This window comes from Anabas testudineus, chromosome 1 (genome assembly GCF_900324465.2).
Source record: "Anabas testudineus chromosome 1, fAnaTes1.2, whole genome shotgun sequence".
In the NCBI taxonomy this organism is placed as follows: domain Eukaryota; kingdom Metazoa; phylum Chordata; class Actinopteri; order Anabantiformes; family Anabantidae; genus Anabas; species Anabas testudineus.
The window spans coordinates 16761275-16780606 of NC_046610.1; the positions used below are offsets into that span (position 1 = coordinate 16761275).

Below are 19332 nucleotides of genomic sequence, written 5' to 3' on the forward strand. Positions count from 1 at the left end.
GTTACACTCCACCTGAACGTAGTTTCTCCTCCACGGTAACTTCAAAGGTACGAAAAAGCGCTTTCTTTGTATCCTTGGTGAATATCATTCTTTTTATCTGCTGATTGATTTTTGTTTTATTTAAGCACATCAGTATTAAATGGTGCTTTTATTATTCTTGTTTTTATACTATATTATGTTTTTTAGCTTGATTAAATGAACATTAGTTTGCAATGTTAAGCTGTAACATCCAGAATAACAATACATATTATATGTTTTTGTATAAATCACTTTCTCATGTTCTCATCAAATGAAACGAGTACAACCTGTGTGACCTACTTCAGACCTGTCAGTGGCTTTAATGAAGCCTGTAAACATGATGGGCTTCTTAAGTTTTGAGCGTTGTTCATCATGTGATTATTTGACCGTCAGGTGGTGCTCAGTATAAACTAATATAATCTCACCTCATCTGTGGTGTCAATGTTGACACTTCAAATAAGTTATAACCCAGCTAACTTAAGTCTTGATTTAGAACCCCAGACTACACAAAGTCTACCATCCCAAAAACCAAAATAACAGCTTTCCATTAGGTTACCATGCCGAAAAAACCCAACCAGACACGATGTGGCATGCCAAACTACGTTTCTGACTCAAGATGCTGGCACATAATGGGAACCACAGTGAGGCCGGCGCAGAGGAAGGTAGCCACTGTAACACATAACACAGGCTGCTTCTGAAATAGCAACACAGGTAGGGGCAGGGGTAAAATGGACTGAATGCAGATGGGCAGCAGGTGAAACAAACATGGAGGAAAAAACAAACAAAAAACAAAAGCATTTTTTTAATTTGAGGGATTTGAAAATGACCATCTACTTGCATACTTGGCTCACCAACAAAATGTTTGGGCCTGTGATGACTGGTATCGACAGCCTTTAAAATCAATGAAGACAGTTTCAGTCCTTCTAAATAGTGGAGTGACTTGAGTGGCTTAAAATGACATTTAATTTTTGAGCCAGATCCAATTTGGCTCGTTTGATAGATTTGAAAAATCACTGCTGTCGGTCCAAGGTGAAGAAACAAAAACACAAACATGCAGATCATAAAACGGCTGTGGATGGAAAGAAGAAATGTCTCCACTGAATAAATGTCAGTTGTGTCCACTGTTCGGTGTGAATTTGGATTTTAACGAGGTGTGACACATTAAAACCTGCTGTACCTCCTTGTGAAGTTGGCACGTTCACGGTGACGATCTTGCTGTTGGCAGGCAGCGGCAGCTTGGTGGTCACTACCTTTCCACCCACTGAGGTTCCTGTAATCTGGAAAGTGTGTCCGCCAGACGTGGCCACAGTGGTCTCTGTGCCTGCTCCTAATAAAGCAAACAAAAAAAATGACTAAAAATAATGTCGCTACTGTAAATTTGATCATATCACAACTTCACCAAGGTGCCCTAATACATTCACAAACAACCACTCGCCACAAAATGCAATTATATACAAGAATCAGGATCAATAACGTGATTATTTACATGAAAAAGAAAAAAAACATGCTCTGTTCTTTGAATGCCAATATAGTTTTAATCCTCTGTAAAGTACCTTGTGTGCTTTGACCCTGTTTGACCCAGGTAGCAAATGACTGCTGGAAGTTTTTGTTCTGCTGGAATGTAACGGGGGTCCCCATCTTGGTGGACAGTACCACCTTGGTGCTGGGGGTGCCCTGGCCTGACAGTGATCCCACAATTACTTTGGGCGTGGTGATGGGTGCTGTGGGAGTCCCAGTTGGAGTAGCTGTGTCTGAGCCTGGTTTCTGCTCCAGACGTTTCTAAAAATAGTTTAACAAAAAAAAAAAAAAAAAACAAAAAAACTTGGTCAGTATGCTGATGACTGAAAATATAACTACTAACAAAATGCTAAAAACAAACTGTGTGATGTGTTACAATGGTATATGTTGGCACAGACTGGCGTGTTTGGAGATCTGCTGCCTGGACAGATAAGCTGAGATTGATGGATTGTGGTTTTTTTTTTAGCAATTAATTGTTTGAAAATATAAGGGGGGGGGGCTTGCATGTTAGTATACATTAATGCAATGCTATAGTAATACAGTAATAGAATATACTATACCTGACAATACTAGACAAAAAAACTATTACTTATACTTAAACATTATACCTTTCAAATTAAAACCTAATCATACATTTGAATGGAAAAACTACTGAACTAATCCACACTCACCTTGGCCTGCTCTGCTGCCTGAGCTTTCTCCTTCTCCACCCTGTAAAATGAAATGTTTGTGAAAAGTTTACTAATTTCAAATATCTACATTAGTAGAGGTGAATGTATTGACTGTGTTGATAAAAGTTAAATATCACAGATTAAAAACATTTTGAGCAGATTAAAAACAGTTAGCAGAGCCAAGACAATATGACGCGATTGACAGGTGTAGGCAGAGGATATTTGCCCTTCTCACACTTGGAGCTCTTACCTTTCCGAGAAGGCTCTAATCTCCCAGAGGTCCAGCTCCTCTTCAGCCACCCATGTCTCGATGACCACTGGGCCCGTTTGTTTGGCAGGCTCTGGTTTTTTAGGGCGCAAGGCACTCGAACGCAACCCCTTCCTCTGAGGAGTATGTGTTTCTAGGAGGGTGAACAATAAGTAAATAAAAGATTAATAAATAAGAATTTTAACTATTTGCATTTTGCTTTTTAAAAATATTTACCTTTTGGTGTCTCAGGCACTCCAAGCGGGCAGATGATTTTGCGGATGCAGTACTCTGAGCGAAGACCATAGGGTCCCACATCACGGCGCTTGATGATCTCTGTGGTGGTGATTTCAGTATCTGATGTCTCTGTAGCAATGAGTGGGGATAGGGCTGGGTTGGTATGGTGATGAGGAGGAGAGCCCGAGAAGATAGAGGAAATGCACTCCAACACAAAAACGGTGTCACCTAAATGAAACTGAAGGCTGTCTGTTCCAGACAGACAATTTTCTATGCTCTTTTGGACCAGCGTAGGGATCAGAAGTGAACACCGTTACAGTGTCTGTTTAGAATATATCTAGTTAATGAACAGAGGAAATGCCCCTTTTTTTCCATCTACATCACAAGTGAAAATTAAAAAGGGAGGATGTACCATGCTAAAAAGGTTCCAAAGCGAACTCAAACCGAGGACACTGAGGTTATGTGACATGCAAATGAACTACCGGGATGCTTGTGTTCCCTACGCACTCTTTTAGTACAAGAGTACTTTAGTACTTTTATTTTTTTATTAGCACACAATTACCCCGTTCTACCCAGAATGCAGCGTAGGGGGTGTCTACCTGTACGTGTTGTTCCGACAGCAGCGGACGGTTTGACAGCCATGTCATCCCATCTCAGACAGGCCCACAGGAGCCTCAGCATCAGGCTCACACCAGCCAAGGACTTCACCGTCTGCAGACGATATCTGAAACACAACCGATGTGCAGGTATTAGTGATAAAATACTTGAACAGCAGGTAACCAGTTGTGATGATTTACACCTTCACACCTGCAGAGGATAACAAATTATATCTATACTGAAAGAAACCTGTAGTGTGAGTTCAGTACATTTAATTGTGGGTTCAAGGATGTGTCGCTGTCATTCTCCACTGCCCTGTGCCATGATGTTTATTAGTGCAGAGCAACTAGCCGCCAGTGATTCACTTCATTAAGTAAATGTAACATTTGGATTCATCTCCTCAAAACCATCGTCTAACGCAGAAACTGAACAACTGTTCACTAATTCATGTTATACATTAATTTGATAGAGAAACAAGTTCATTATCTCAGGCAGTATTATGTATTATCTCTATTACCTATCAGTTTTAATTCACAAAATTCAAAGCAAAAGCTTGTGCACATTTCTTTTCATCCTTTTCATAATTTATTTTTGAGTGTAATAGGTTGTTGTAAATGTAGAATTAAATGACCATGTGTGATCCATTAATGCATCGTTTCCTAAAGAAGAAATATTGCTTCCTTGCATTATCTAGGCTGGGACTGTTTCAACACTGAACTTTGCACTCAGGACACAGTCATTTAAAATATCTTGAACATCTACAAATCATGATCGTCATAAAGCTGTGTGTGTGTGCGTGCATATATGGGGTTTTGTAGATATTTCTTTTCCCATGTATAACCACAGGCGGGAAAATATCCCTGGGTTGCAGGGCTGGGTCACTGCACAAAGTGAACATCCTGACACTTCTCCGACCGCTGGATGATTCATGTCTGCTTCGGAACTCTGAGGTCCGGTCAAAACAACCATTGGTTCCTGTGTAACATAACATCACTCAGGGCCAAAGCCATGACTGGCAGACAGTAAGGAGGAGGACATGATGAACAACAAATCAACAGGACTTGGTACTCGGACCAACCAGGATAGTGTGTACAGGTGGACAACGATGAAACTGTCTTTACACCTCAAGCCTTTTATTTGGAAAATATCACATAGATCCTTTAAAACCTGCTGGAAAGTTGTGCTGTTAACATTTTGAGTTTAACTTGAAATGTTAACAGCACTACTTCCTAGCAGGTTTTAAAGGTTCTGTGTGATATTTTCATCGTGTGTCAAATTATTTTTTCAGTGAGATTTCACTTTTTGGATCAAGAGAGAAAAAGCTTTTTCCAGACCAGATAGACTTTCTCTTGTTGCATGCTCTGAAAGAAAATATACAGTAAATGCACAAAAACATGATGTCCTCCAGTTCAAGTTCCTTAAAATAATGTCACAAGTCAATTTTAGTCTTGCCTGAAATTGTTATTAAAATTAATTTGCGGTGCTGGCAGAGATTTTCAGGGAGGCAGACATACAAACTGTGTCTGACTGCCAAATACTAAAACCCACATGTTCTGATTAAAAGTAAATCAAAAATTAAATTTGGGCTTTCTGTAATAGAATTTGTTTCCTACATCTGGATTGGCCATTTTTGGTCCCTATCAGCACATCCACGGCATCTTTGCGTTATGTCTGTCATGTCACAGTGACACATCCTTAGGTTCGGTCTTTGTGTTTGCAAGTCGTCTGTACTTGCATTGGTGACGTTCTTGGTTCCCTCCACACAAAGTGACATGTAATGTATGTTAGCTGTAAGGAGTCGATGCGATCAGTAAAAAAAGCTGAAGCAGTTCAAATGAAAGGATGAGGAGGAGGAGGAGATGAATTTAGAACAAATTAATAAATTTTGTGTAAATGAGAGGAACACATAGTAGCTAGGACCCACAATAACACGGGCAGAACGAAGCATATAATGAGGATTGTAGTTCTGAAGCTTTGGTGTGTGTGGACAAAAACAATGAGAGAGGGAACTTACCTCCAGGTGATACCAAACGTGGGCCGGGGTGAGGGATATGGCCAAATGTCCTGGGCTGGCTTGGCATTGTAGCTAAATACGGGCACCTCTCGGAATCCGCCTCGCCTGGCCAGCACCTTCAAGTCATCGTGTGGCAGCACAAAAATGCTCTTGCGGTTGCTCTTGGTGACAAATTTGCAGTAAGAAGGAAGAGCTGTGTCTGAACGTGTCTTCTTAGTGCGGGAGAACTTAAGGAGACGAACACGGCCCTTCGTCGATGAAGAGTCCTCGTGGCTCACCGTAACAGATGTCACACATGTTTTACCACTGGTGTCGGTTGTTGACTTACAGATATGGGCTGAGAGTGTTGTCTTCTGTTCATGTGTCACAATTTCACTCTGGCTATCTTCTGACTGAATGTCGGGACCAGAGGAACAGATTTTGGTCACAGTTGTTTTGGTCATGGTTGTAAGAGTGGACACCGCGCTGCTTTCTGTTGTTGATACTTTATCTCCACATGTTTTCAATGGCGTGCTAGGTATCACAGTCTCTGTGGAGACGGATGTTGTTGTGGTGGACGTCGTGGTTATCTGGGTGATTATGGTTTTGAGTGGTTCTGCCATCCCACTGTTACTATTGTCCTCTGTAAAGTCATCGCTCAGGCTGGACTCCTCTGCTGAAGGGATAGGGGAGGGTGCCATTCGGATGATCTTGACCACAGGATTGGGTTTCGTCTCCAACTGAAATGGTGACGTGTTGTTATGCTGTACAGTGCTCTGAGTTTTAGCTCCAAGTGCATCTATGTTGTTCTCCAACCTTTTTATCTTCAGTGGAGGTTTGTAGTCCTGGTCCAATACCGTTACTTTACCCTCTACCTCTACCTTAGAAGTTCGGCTTGGTTCCTTTACCCCAACCTCTGTACTATCGTTTAAAGGAGCTACATCTCCGTTTACCAAAGGCTTTTGCTGGGTACTGTCCTTCAGTGGGACAACCAGTCCCTGTTCTTCAACTTTGCCAGTGCTATTCACTTTGGGTTGGGGACAGCTAGTAAGCACACCATTATTTGAGCTTATTACAGAGTTCGTCAAGATGCGTTCACTCCCCAAGTTATCATTACCGTTTACCTGAGGGAGAGGAGAAACTGACTTGGGAGTGTCACCTTGCTTAAGTTCTTGGTTCTCATTTGGCCCTGTGCCATTCTCCTCAGGGCAGGAATGCACCGAGCTTAATGTTTCTGGGTTATGCTGAATAGGTTTAGAAGGAGATGTGTTTTGATTGCTGTTTTGATTAGAAACACTTGTAGATGTCCTTACAGAGTCTAATTTCAAGATGGGTGTCTTAGACCCCATATTTTCAACAGGAGCAGCCTTGTCACCATCTGATGGCACACTAGCTGTTTGTGGCTCTAAAGAGCTATGAGTCCTCTGTGTTGCTATTTCTTCTACATTACCAAGTTTGACACCCTCTTGTCCCGAACTGTCAGAAGGTTCTTTTGGCCCCATAGTCCTTTCCACAAAGTCTGTCTCTAAATCCTGGGGCAGGGAGGTGGTTTGGTTTTGTGATGAAGCTGAATCTCCACAAGTACCTGTACTGCAACTGTCTTTGGCAGTGGTCTCCAGAGCAGAAGAAGGAAGAGGAGGAGTGACATTCTTATTTGTAGTTTTGGAGAGGTCAGCCTGTATCCCCCCCTCAGCTTCTCCTGACTCTAGAGCCGGTGTCGTGGAAGAGTTTTCCTCCATTTTAACAGCGTTGCCCAGTGTGAGCTGTGTCTGAACGAGAGCATGGGGCTTGAGTGGTGACCGTGGCCGAACTGGAGTGCTAACAGCGGAGGATGAGGTGGGTGAAACTAGTGTAGGAGTCTGGGTTTTAGAGACAGACAACTGCTGCCTCTGCTTCTCTTCAATAATATGCTGCTTCACACGACGCTCCAGGAGGCTGTCTAACTTAGAGGACTTGACCTTCTTCTTGTAGGGAATGCGGGTGAGGAAGCCCTTGCTGACATCCACTACATCGTAGTTAAAGGGTCGCTGAAGGCCCTGTGTAGACTCCTCAATCATGGAAGCCTTATCCTCCTGAACACTGGACCCTGGAGAGAAAGTTTGCCTTTTATTTTACACTGATAAAATAAGTAAGATACTTAATCACACTGTACTATTTCTCATCCATCTCAAGACAAATTACATCTAAGCAGCTTCTGCAAGATACTCAATATTAAGTGAAAGGAGTAGACTTGCATTATTAGTGCATATCATATAATGAGACTGCCAACTGTGAAATAAGGCACCATACATACTGCATATGTAATTAAATACAATGCAATGAGACAATAAGTCGCACTCTGTCATACTTTGCTCTTCATCTGATCGTGACTCTGTGGGGTCCACCTCCATCTTTGTGGCCGACTCATCTGTAGACAATTCCAGTGTGTTTTCTTTATCTTCTGTTTCTTCTTTCTTTTCCAACCTCTCATTAGAATCCAAATCCTCAACAGACACCAGGTGATCTGTTGTGGGCTTGGGGAGGTTTGTGGAATCTTGAGAATTTGTGTCACTGCTTGAGGCAACGACTCCCTGAGCTTCTGGTGCAGCTGTACTGGGCCGTCGACTCAAGTCCAGCAGGTTGCATTTCTTGCCAAGTTTGGCATCTTTGGAAAATAGAATAAGAGTTTTTTTTTGTTTTGTTTTTTTATCAAATTTGTTTCAAAAATACACCAGGACCTATAGATAACTACTATTAAATTCTGATGCACAAGCCATCGATAATTAAACTAACTAATAAACTTGAAAGGATCAAATTGTGGCCTCTTGGACTGCAGTTTGACACTACATTTGTAACAACAGCATAAAGTTAAAAGGGAATGAATAAAAAAAAGCATACAAACTATAAATCTGTGGGGTCTTTGGTTGGTTCTTTGATAGTTGACTCAAAAATCTTTTCAAAGTTTGGAGAAATTTGAGAATAATTATTTGAGAATAACACGTCTTTAACTAAATTACATCCACAAGCACATCAAGAGAAATGTAATCATTGAAGTCCAACCAACATACACAATGACATCGTTGAGATTACTAAACGAGAAACTAATTCACTCTCAGAGTCAGAGACTTTAAATTACAAAAAACCAAAATCCAAATAGCTAAAACCACGCTGTAGGCCCCCATGTCTCCCATTTCAGACCTTCCAGTTCTTTGCGGTAATTGGCGTTGGTGTTGCCGGGAAGCCTGGGGACAAACCGAGGCACATAAGTCTTATTGATCCAACTCCAGCCCCCATAGCCCGTAACACGATACTCCTCTCCTTTCTGCTTCCACACCTTTATAAAAGATGAAAAAAGAGAAGAGGAATGAGCTAAAGAGGGATTAAAAAAACAATTAGAGGGCCCAAGTTCAAAAAGAGAAAAGTGAATTAAGAGAGACAGAAAAAAGTGGTGACATTAAAAGTTTAGAGGTTATTCACACTCTGATCACCAACTGGGGAAATGAGTCACAGCAGAGCTCAACTTGCTGCATCAAAGAGTCCTTGATGGTCACTCATGCACATACACACCAGTGTTCCCCACTATACTGAGTCAGGTTTCCAGTAATCAATGTCTCAGCCTGAAGGTAGACTACACTACACCGTTTGATATTGGGTTGACTTGCACAACAGAACTATTCTATTGTGCAAGTCTTTACTAAGTCTATACTATTCTAACTCTATCAGTCTAATAAAATTAACAGTCCAGTTTGCCATTTCAGGTGGGTATGCAGTAAGCAGGCAAAGACAGAGCATAACATTCAGTGTATGCCTTTATGTTTGTGACCACAAAACCATCCTAGTACAGTTAATCCATATAAAACCCCAAATTAGTACATGTATGACCTACCTGGTGTTTGATTGGAAAAGTGTACTTGACCCATGTGGCCTGTTGCAACGTTTCTTCATCCTCCAGCTTCTTCTCTCTTTTCTTCACTTTCTCTTTCTCCTCACGCTCCATGGATGTCATGCGGTTTAACCTGAAAATAATTTAAAATGAATATACACTGTAGCCTGCAGCTCTCTCACTTAACATTAGTAGCACTGACATTGTGTCTTGTACCCTCTTGGTAGTCTGTGACGTGTTCATACTGACTATGTTGTAATTTGTGTATGTGTGTGTGACTCCACAACAATCTGGAGCTAACAAGAATAATACAATACTCCTCATGTTTGATAGCTCATATAGCTTTGATAGCTTATGTGCAGTGGGAAAGCATCCTTGACATGTACAATATAAAGCCATGATTGAAGGGGTGAAGATGATAGTTGCTCTTGGAACATCTTGGTCCATTAAAGCCACACACACACACAGACTTGTCCTACAAGTAGCTGAAGTGCACTTTCTGCAGCTCACTCTCTCTTACTCTGATGTTCACTCGTACACACACACCCTAACATTTTTAATCTTGAGAAATCACTTCTTTAAAGGGGCGTTGTGGTGTTGAAGCAGTAGTAGAGGCAGAGGTGGGTGGTACTGGTAGTGGACCTGTAGTCTAAATATTATGCCTCACAGCCAGTGTGGGCCTTTTGATCTGATCTGGTTTTGATTACCTCTGCCTGCTAAACCACACATCCCCTGTGTACATGCACTGATGTAATACAGTACTTGTATGAATGTTTTTAAAATGTTTTTGCATTTAAACTGAGCTTGGGGACGAAGTATTGTTTCTGTGTATTTCAAAAATCACAGTGTAAACATTTATGAATATACAGTATATAGTATGTACAGTATATAATACATACAGTACATGTGTATCTTGCATGTGTACCTGGTATGGCCCAGTGAGTCCTTCCAGAGAGGCAGCATAGCCACAGGTTTGATGGCACACTCTAGGATGGCCAGAGCCAGTGCAAACTCTCTGGCCTTACTGCACATCTGAACTGCTTTGATCCAATTGGTCCTACAAAACAAACCAAGACATTAAATCCTTTTCAGCTTCTCTCTTTACTTTGCTGTGTTTGGTTTTAAGTCTTCAGTCTGGTCACAATGTGCTTTTACTTTCAGCAACAATGCCACAGTCACAACTTTCATTTCTAGACATAAGGCGATAGATCTACTTAAAGGAGACCGCACAGACAAACAAACTCTCCCCAAACTAAAACCCACTCATCTTGTTTAAAATAGAACATTACAGCTTCACAAGTACTAGAATTAAAATATACAATACATATATATCCTCTTCAATACCTGTGTGAGGCCCAGTTAGGGTGCATGAATGGTGCTGGAACATTGTTCTCTAGCTGAATGATGGTGAGTCTCAGTGTGGAGATAGTCAGAACCTTAGAGCCATGTATAGAACCGTTCCACTTAAATTCTCCTGCTGGTGTCATGCAGAACTTGTGGGAGAGATGGCGCCTCTTGTCATGGTCCTGAAAACAATAACAGGTGGATTTATGGCAACCACTGAGCCCCCATACATCTTTTATTTAGTAGTTATGGACATTTTAAAATCCAAGCTGTTGTGCTACTTGCCTCTCTGTGTTGGTGCTTGTTGAGGGCCAGGGGATTGGAGCTGTACTGGTTATGATAGACACGATACTTTCCCTCCTGGCCAAGCTTGAAGTATTGACAGAGGGTACCCTTCATTACCACGTCTTTGCTGTTGCGTGTGCTGACACGGGTGATGTCACCTTGTGCATTTACTACTAGTACCTACAAAGGGAATAAAAAGAAAAAAATCAAAACATAGTGCAACTAGTCGATCTCCATAGGATCAATGCTCTCTTTACTGACACTGCAACAATGAACAGAGTTTTAGTAACACATATATTGGCAAGGTCAATGCACCTTTTTCAGACACATTTTTTCATACACTGACCGTCCAAAAAATTGTCACACACTAATATTTTCATTGGACCACCTTTAGCTTTGATTACCACTCACTCATTCACAGTGGCATCGTTTCAATAAGCTTGATGGGAGAGTCGCAAAGTGTGTGGTCCTCTCTAGCACATTCAAAAGAGTCTGAATGGGGTTCGGGTCTGGACTCTGTGGTGCCCAATCCATGTGTACAAATGATGTGTCATGCTACCTGAACCACTCTTTCACACTTTGAGCCCAATGAATCCTGGTATTGTCATCTTGAAATATGTCCGTGTCATCGGGGAAGAATAAAATAATAACCTGGTCATTGAGTATATTCAGGTAGTCAGCTGACCTCATTCTTTGGACACATAACTTTGCTGAACTTATACCTGACCAAACGCAGCAACCCCAGATCATAGCACTGCCCCCACAGGCTTGTACAGTAGGCACTAGGCATGATGGGTGCATCACTTCACCCGCCTCTCTTCTTACCCTGACGCAGTCGTCACTCTGGAACCGGGAAAATCTGGACTCATCAGACCACATGACCTTCTTCCATTAGACAGTTCTTAACCTAGTTTTAGTAGTTTCATCAATCTCCTTAGATGTTTTCTTTGCTTGATTCATGTCAATAACCTGACCCTTCTGAAACAGATTAACATCTTTTCTACGACCACAGGAAGTGTCTTTGGACATTGTTGTTTAAGAAATGAGAAGCTGCTCACTACATCAGTTAGGGTTAAATAACTTTTTACCAATCTTCCATGCAGTAATTATCCAATGGGAGGCTCTCTCTTACCTATTTGCTTAGTTAAATCAAAGTGGTGACTTTTTTTTGGACGGGCAGTGTATATGGTCTGAAAGAACAAATTCACTTTAATTCATGGTTATCACCTCTTTGCCCTCCTTGAAGCCCTTGTTGGCTTCATGAACAGCAGCTGCTACCTGTTGGTTCTTAAGCTGGCTTAGCTTGCTGTCTGGGTTCCTCAGCCGGGTCACCATTCGAGTTGCTGAAGACTTTTTACTGCTGAGACTTGCCGTCTCACCATTGGCTAAGTCTTTGCTGTCCCCTGGAAATGCAATGCCCAATACAGTGAATGACAAATGCTATTAGAGCCAAGGCAAACAATTAACAGAAACAACTCCAGTGATTTAAGAAAACCTTACAGGTTTGTTATTCCTTCCTCAAAGAAAAAAAACAAAAAAACAACAACAACCATGTGCTGGTTGATTGTGTTCAGAGCTATTACTGGGATGCACAATGTATTAGTATGATATAAAGTACAAGTATGCAAAGATGACTGCATTTAAGGGCAGCAAAGGTTTTTTACAGCATACAAACAACTGCTAAAGACACAATATTATTTAATATTCGATCAAAATAAGATATAATCGTGATATTTTTTGACAGACCTGCATCTTCAAGGCTTGCAAGGGAAGACTGGGAGGACTTGTCAGCTAGGTCTGGTGGTTCAGGGCCTCTAGAAGGGACCCCAGCTCCTATGCTGCTGTTACTGTTCTCTTCGTTTGTCTGGGAGGGCTGGCTTAAGCTTGGGATGCAATCTCCACTGACAGGGACAGAATCTGATGACTGGTCTTCTGCTACACAGACAAAAACAAACAAGAAAACAGCATTGACTGTTAGGTCTCTGCATGTCATAACAGTGGTTCTGCGGCTGCTACCGTTCATCGTATGAAACAGTTTTACCCAGCAAGTTGCAGGTAAATTTCCACATTGATTTAGTGAACTTCAAAAATCAAGACAAATCACAGCACCATGTTATCAACAGTGACCAACAAATAGGAGGCGCTGGACAATCTGCATCTCAGTGTTGGTGAAGACAGGAACTTTTTTTTCTAGTTATTTTTAAAATACTTCGGACTGTGGCTCCCTCTACTGATAAACCATGCACAATGCATACATGCTCCAAATATCCAGTTCAAGTAAAGGGTTGGATTGTGACCACAGCAGCAATAACCAATAATAGTGAAACTGAAAATTCTAAGGATGAATATGTGCAGATCACCATTGAACAATGTTTCAACAAAGGCACTATCTAAACAAAATGTTACCAATTAAATGCACAACTGCCAAAAACAAGCTTTTTTATTAGAATTAGTGCAACAGGCAATGTGATGGCTGTTCTCAGTCGATTAAAGCTCGGCTTTAGTCACGCTGATTGCAGTGACAATGCCATCTGATTGCATATGCGTCGAAGCAATCAGTCTCTCCGCTTTTTGGAGAAAAGCGTGGGGCTTTTAAGAGTTGAATCGCAGAATGGCTGAAAGGGTGCCGAGGCTGGAGCCAGATTTTCAAGAGAAAAAACTGCACAGGTCAACACAAAAGCCAGCAGATGGAATGAGGGCCACATGCAAAAAAGGCCTAGGCTGGGAAATGGTCAAGAGGAACACCAAAGCACGGGGATACACAGCAAAACACACAAGTCACAGGTGACTTTAGGGAGTATGACAGTCATCAAGACATCATATGAAGTTGTAGACTGTGGCAGCAAAGCAGACTGTCAAATGGACCTTAATGAGGTCAGCTTCACTGTGAAATATCTTTATATACCTTCGCTGTTGTTCAAGACCTCCATATGGGAACATCCCATGGTGGAGGTCAGTTGCTTTGGAGCCTCAGTGTCCAGGCTAGAGCTCATGGTGGTGGTTTGTGTTGGAGGAGAGGTTTCTGGAGGAATAGGTGCATCTGAGGTATTACTGCCACTACTGCCTTCTTGGCCAGTGGGTGGAGCTTCAACAACTACAGATGAACAGCAGCAAGGTTGTAAATACTGAAGATTGTAGTTGTTAATGCACAGGCAACTCAGAGAAAATGGATAGAAGCAATAACAATTGGGGTTGACAAGTTTGGGGATAAAATCATGTAACATGCATCCTCAGTGGATAAAAAAAAAATCATTTAATTTTAGACACTATTGGCAGAGCAGCGTGTGTTACATTCTTTTAAATGATGAACACACATGAAGACATTTACATTCATTATGCTCTCAAGGCCAATTAAATGTCCCTTATCCAACCAGTTATATTTATTGTCAACTCACTTAGGCTAAGATGATTTGATGCATTTTCTTCTGCTGCCCATGCAATAAATGTCTTATTACTTTGTATAAAAGCCTCTTTAGTGCACTGAATAATACATTACCAGCAAGACACTGATGAAATCAACAAACTATGTGCTTTGTGATGCTATGGCATTCGAATTTGATTAAAAAAATGCTAAATTGATTCTTTAGTTAATTAGTTAATTATAGAAGGAGAGGCCGTGAGAATCAGCTTTTCAAGTTAGATGTTAATTTTTTTCCACTTTCATTGTGACTTTAAACTAGATAGTAATCTCTATGAATACACTGCAAAGTATAACGATAACTACCTTCAGTTTTGATGCCACCCTTTGGCTCCTCCTTGGCCTCTTCTTTCGTCTCCTCCTCTTCCTCCTTTGTCACACCTTTGAAACTGCCCTCCTGCTGTCCATCATTCTTCAGCTTGGCCTCTTTGTCCTCCTTTTCCAAATCCACCTCCTTCTTCTCCTTCTCCAGACGTGCTTTCTGGGCCTCCTCTGCAGCCCGTCTTTTCACCTCCTCGAGCTCCTCCTCCTTCTTAGTGCGCAGCCGCTCCAAGATTTCCTCTGGAAGTAGGAGAAGCAGACGTTAACAAAAATGTTATGATGGCTAGAAGAGAAGAGAAATCAGTCAGTTGGCAAATGATTGTCACAGTCAGTGATTTACACAAATGACAAAATAAAATAAGGAAAAATAACCATTTAAAACTAAGCGTGACTTAGTATGTATTGTAAATAATACTGAAATAATATGAAATATTAATAACCTTCCAAAAATTAAATACCATCTACCTTAAAAGTAATTAGTAAATGTGGTTACTCAACTGTGAAGGAGAATAAATGAGAATAGGGCTGGGCCATAACGATAATGAGAATATCACCACATGAACTAATCATGTGGAATAGTTACAGCCAAGTCAGCATAGGTTAACTTGATAATATCAGCTTATAGCAGCAGCACGTGCTAAGGTATTGGATACTGTGGCTGTGCACAGCAGTGCCCAGGAGCAGGAGCGAGATACGAGAAAATTATTATAGAAAATGTTAACGGAAACTCGAGTGCGAGAGTTAGCGAAGAAAACATCCTGAAGGACACGGCCCACTGCTCAAAAGACAAAGTTATAGTTGAAAAAGAAGAGTCTATGAAATTCAGTAATCTAGAGATATTCTGGCTAATTCAAGTTCAACTGAGAAATTGTGTGCACTGCAAACTGTGTCAAAGGCCTGTTTCTACAAAGACAGTCAACACCATTAATCTTTATACCATCTGCAGCAGTATCATACTTTAGAGCACGTACAATGGAAGACTTTACAACCCCATGCAAGTGCTGGTGGCTCCCATTAAACAACCAATGTCATACTAACGCAAACAAAGAAGACAAAGACAAAGAATTACTTTCCAATTAATCTCTTTGTTTAAATGTCATAAATTTTGGTAGCAACTCATTAACATTAGATTTGCATGTTAAAGGGTGAAGACAAGAAATATAACCTGCTGTAAAAAAATCTAAATCAAGTTCAATATTAGTGTGCAGTCTCTGACACTACTATTATAGTTATTATAATACCCTGATAACTACAGTGTAAATGTGTGCAGCAGCAGTGATAATGATATTGTAGAGAGCACACTGGGTCATTAATACACAGATGAAGACTGTAAAGACCTTTATGAGCGTATGAGTCATCAGCAACACCATTACAGATTCACATACTCTGAGCAGTGTAAAACCTGTCTGGACTGATTTATGTAACAAAGCTGAAAATGGAGGGTATAGTATAGTTTTATTTATTATACTATTCCCATTTGTTTAATCACCAAGGATGATGTGAGTAGGACAAACAAAGAAAGAAGGATTTAAAACAACGACAACAAAAGCACTTGGAGAAAAAGTAAACACCAAAAATGCAAATGACTTAAATCTGTCTTTTATTACTGAGGCAGGCAAAACTGTGTGTGTGTGTGTGTGTGTGTGTGTGTGAGAGAGAGTGGTGGAAACACTAAGGGGAGATTATATGGTATAATTATGTCATTTTAAAAAGTACATCAACTCTGTCTTTGTACAGACACAGTTTATCAGACACTAAAGGAATTTCAGCCTAATACCACAGTGCTGCAACAAATCCTCCTTTAATTGTGTATTTTTGTTCCAACTGTTTTGCAGAGGTGTTAATTCAACTGCTCGATCATTTTGGAGGCTGCAGTTTGTGGTGCTGTTAAATTGTATTAAATCATACTGACTGGTGTTTGTACTACTTTGTGAGGCTACATAATTAGCAAAGCATCTCTCTTCATAATGCAGCACAGTTCAACAGCAGCATAAATTACAGCTTCGAAAAATTATCTTACGGTTTAATCAACACCCAAATAAGAACTTGTGAATCATGCAGAAACAGTGTCGAGGCTTTTCTTTTACTGACAAACAAAACACCAGCTTGCTCTTCAAAGTTTACAGTTTTACTCCAGTCTTATGGAATAGTTGTCAATAGAGCTGCACCATATAAAAACCAGAACAGAAACAAACTGACAACAATTGTGTATATTTAGCAGAAAGTGTCTTAAAATGCCTGAACTTAGACATTGCTGTTGCAGTTGAGACACAGACGTGACACAGACACAGTTCCAGACGGAAAGTAATTATCAGACCGATGCTTTTTAGACGTATTAGTTTCTATTTTAGCCTTTGCATTAATTGTTAACACCACATACAGCAGCAACACGTTCAGAGTTGGGCTATTTTCTAAAGCTTTATTGCAAACTTCCACCGTGCTGAAGAAAAATTGCGCGCTGATTATATGCTCACAGGGGCATCATTTCCACTAACGACAAGCCAAAAACATACACAAAGATTTGGCAGACACCCTACAAATAAAAGGGAAAGGGTGAGGGACTGAAGGGAAGCTCAAGTGTTGGACACTGGCCAGACTGCAACAAGAGTAAAGTTACAAAATAGCTGGGCTGATTCCTGTGGCCCAGTCATCTATGACTCGATGGCATTCATGAGCACAGGGGAGAAGGCAGGTAGAGGAGTGAAGTAGGAGAGGAGAGACAGGGAAGAAAAAAAAACCACTCTGGCTTAAAGAGATCCGTTTTCCAGTCTAAGCCATAATCAGTGACAGAATGCATCTCATACTTTCTGAAAAGGAAGAGAAATCTTTACCATTGGCAGCAGTGAGGAAACACTTGTTGCTGCCACGGGCCTTGTTGGTTAGGTCCTCAGAGATGTCCATGTGTGCATGCACCTCTTCCCTTATCTCTTCAAGGGCTGCATACAGGTCAGCCTCCCAGTACTCCTTATCCAAACTGTCTATGAGCTCAGCCAGCTGGACCTAGGAAAGAAAGAGTTTAGGAAGAGTTCAATCACACACATTAAGATTAGCTCGATACTATAACAGTTAATCTGCTAAAAAAACTATACAGGAGAAGCTCAACTATTTGCTTTCAACAGGATTGTAAACATACATATTTTGTAACAGTAAAAAATGAACACAGAGCAACAAGGAAGGAGAACATAAATATTAAATCTGACACAACACACCCTTACTTAGGGAAAAAAAAAAGATTAGTCCCTTTTACCTTGGTGCTGTAGTACCAGATGGTTTTATCCTCCTGCTCACCATCCTCCTCGCTACAGGGGAGACATGAGAGAGGAGAGAAAAACTTGGTATAAATTGGGAGACACAACAGGGAGGAGCAGAAAATATATACATATGCTATTTTGTATCCACTGACATGCAAGCACATGCAAAAATATATATAACTTAGTGGTTATAAACGATAATACCCAGACTGAGAAATACAAATATCTGTGAAAAAGATTAAATGAATAAAGTTTTCCATAAAGATGAATGTACCTGCAGGATACAGCAGGTGAACATTTCAGGTTACCAGGCAGCTTAATGTTCTGCAAGGTCCCAACCCAAGAAGAAATATTTTAATACAGCACTTGTAGTATGTAGCAGCCACTACTGAGTGGAATATGTGCCTGCTGTTGCCTCAGCAGGTTCATGCCTGAGGACAGCAAAGCCCGAGGCTGTATAACAGTAGTATCTAGTCAGCATCCTTCCACAGATTCACTGAAGTCTCTTCTCACACACTCACGCACACCTAAACCCAGTGCACATACTCACTATACACATACCCAGTAACATTTTTTTATGCACCGATTTCAGTCTCCTTTCAGAGGTAGTGTAATACAGCACCTGCTGGGGGTCAATTTGGAGAGTAGGACTAGGCAGAAAAAGAAGTGAGTCAAATGCAGAGATGGCTATTCTCATATTGTTTGTAGCAGGCCTTCTGCTGCTGCTGACCCAGCACACACACACACACACACACACACACACACACACACCATCTGTGACTGCTCAACATCAAGATCATTTGCTAACATATGGGACCAGCCCTGCTCATTGTCAGGTTATGTTAAATCCTGTCGAGGGGAGAGGTTATTCCCGCTTTATTAACCAGCAGGTCTTGCATTTTGCTTAACTTTACACCTCAAGAGCTTGTTACATTTGTCACTGGGATTTCTCAACAGTATCATAACATCCAGTCCCGAGTCCTGTTTCTAGAGGGGTCTGCAGGATGACCATTACTGGAGCTGCAATGCTGTATTGGTTCTTCTATCATCACTAAAGAAATTTGTATGCATTCCTAACCGACAGTTAATTTGTAGTAAATCTGGATCAATCAACCTGATTATCTACTCTGTCTCCAACCTGCCCTAATCAAACCTGAACATTTCTCATTACATAGTAACTAGGGCTGTTCTCACGTTGGACACAGCCTGACTTTTTAAAGATTCTGAACAATTATGTGGTTAGATAATAATAAGATGTGTAAAGTCTGTAGCTAACATGGGGATTAACCTGTGACAACAGTGTCCAGGAGGTCAAATGCAGGTTGGACATGTGCTCACTAAAGGAAGGATCTCCTATACAAAATGGGCATTTCTAATGCCTTGGATTAGCAAGGATGTTAGAGCAAGTACGTAAAAAGCCAACCATGTAAATCGCATGACCGACATTGTAGCAGTGTAGAATGCACAACACAAATCTCACTCTTGCTCGGGCTTCAGATAAGAGCATGGGACAAAGTAACAAACAATGTTTTCCATGAGCTGCATAGAAAGCAGCAACAAAATAAATTGT

General features: G+C 41.0%; 1 protein-coding gene across 7 annotated transcripts in view; it reads right to left on the bottom strand.

Moving 5' to 3' along the window:
• The window catches only part of LOC113161674 (nucleosome-remodeling factor subunit BPTF), a 38790-nt gene that overhangs the window by 15548 nt on the left and 3910 nt on the right, over positions 1-19332 (bottom strand). For 3 of the 7 annotated variants that reach the window (XM_026359434.1, XM_026359436.1, XM_026359437.1), the window contains exons 3-21: positions 17759-17810; positions 17343-17511; positions 14497-14751; positions 13678-13866; positions 12519-12707; positions 12000-12175; positions 10773-10952; positions 10488-10669; positions 10069-10200; positions 9147-9276; positions 8459-8594; positions 7629-7925; positions 5303-7367; positions 3291-3415; positions 2692-2820; positions 2458-2608; positions 2208-2247; positions 1572-1797; positions 1196-1345 (exon numbers count right to left, since the gene is read on the bottom strand). In XM_026359434.1, the coding sequence (XP_026215219.1) occupies positions 1196-1345; positions 1572-1797; positions 2208-2247; positions 2458-2608; positions 2692-2820; positions 3291-3415; positions 5303-7367; positions 7629-7925; positions 8459-8594; positions 9147-9276; positions 10069-10200; positions 10488-10669; positions 10773-10952; positions 12000-12175; positions 12519-12707; positions 13678-13866; positions 14497-14751; positions 17343-17511; positions 17759-17810 (4973 nt within the window). The remainder of the gene's footprint in view (positions 1-1195; positions 1346-1571; positions 1798-2207; positions 2248-2457; positions 2609-2691; positions 2821-3290; positions 3416-5302; positions 7368-7628; positions 7926-8458; positions 8595-9146; positions 9277-10068; positions 10201-10487; positions 10670-10772; positions 10953-11999; positions 12176-12518; positions 12708-13677; positions 13867-14496; positions 14752-17342; positions 17512-17758; positions 17811-19332) is intronic. The other 4 variants (XM_026359435.1, XM_026359438.1, XM_026359440.1 and 1 more) reach the window with 4 other exon arrangements.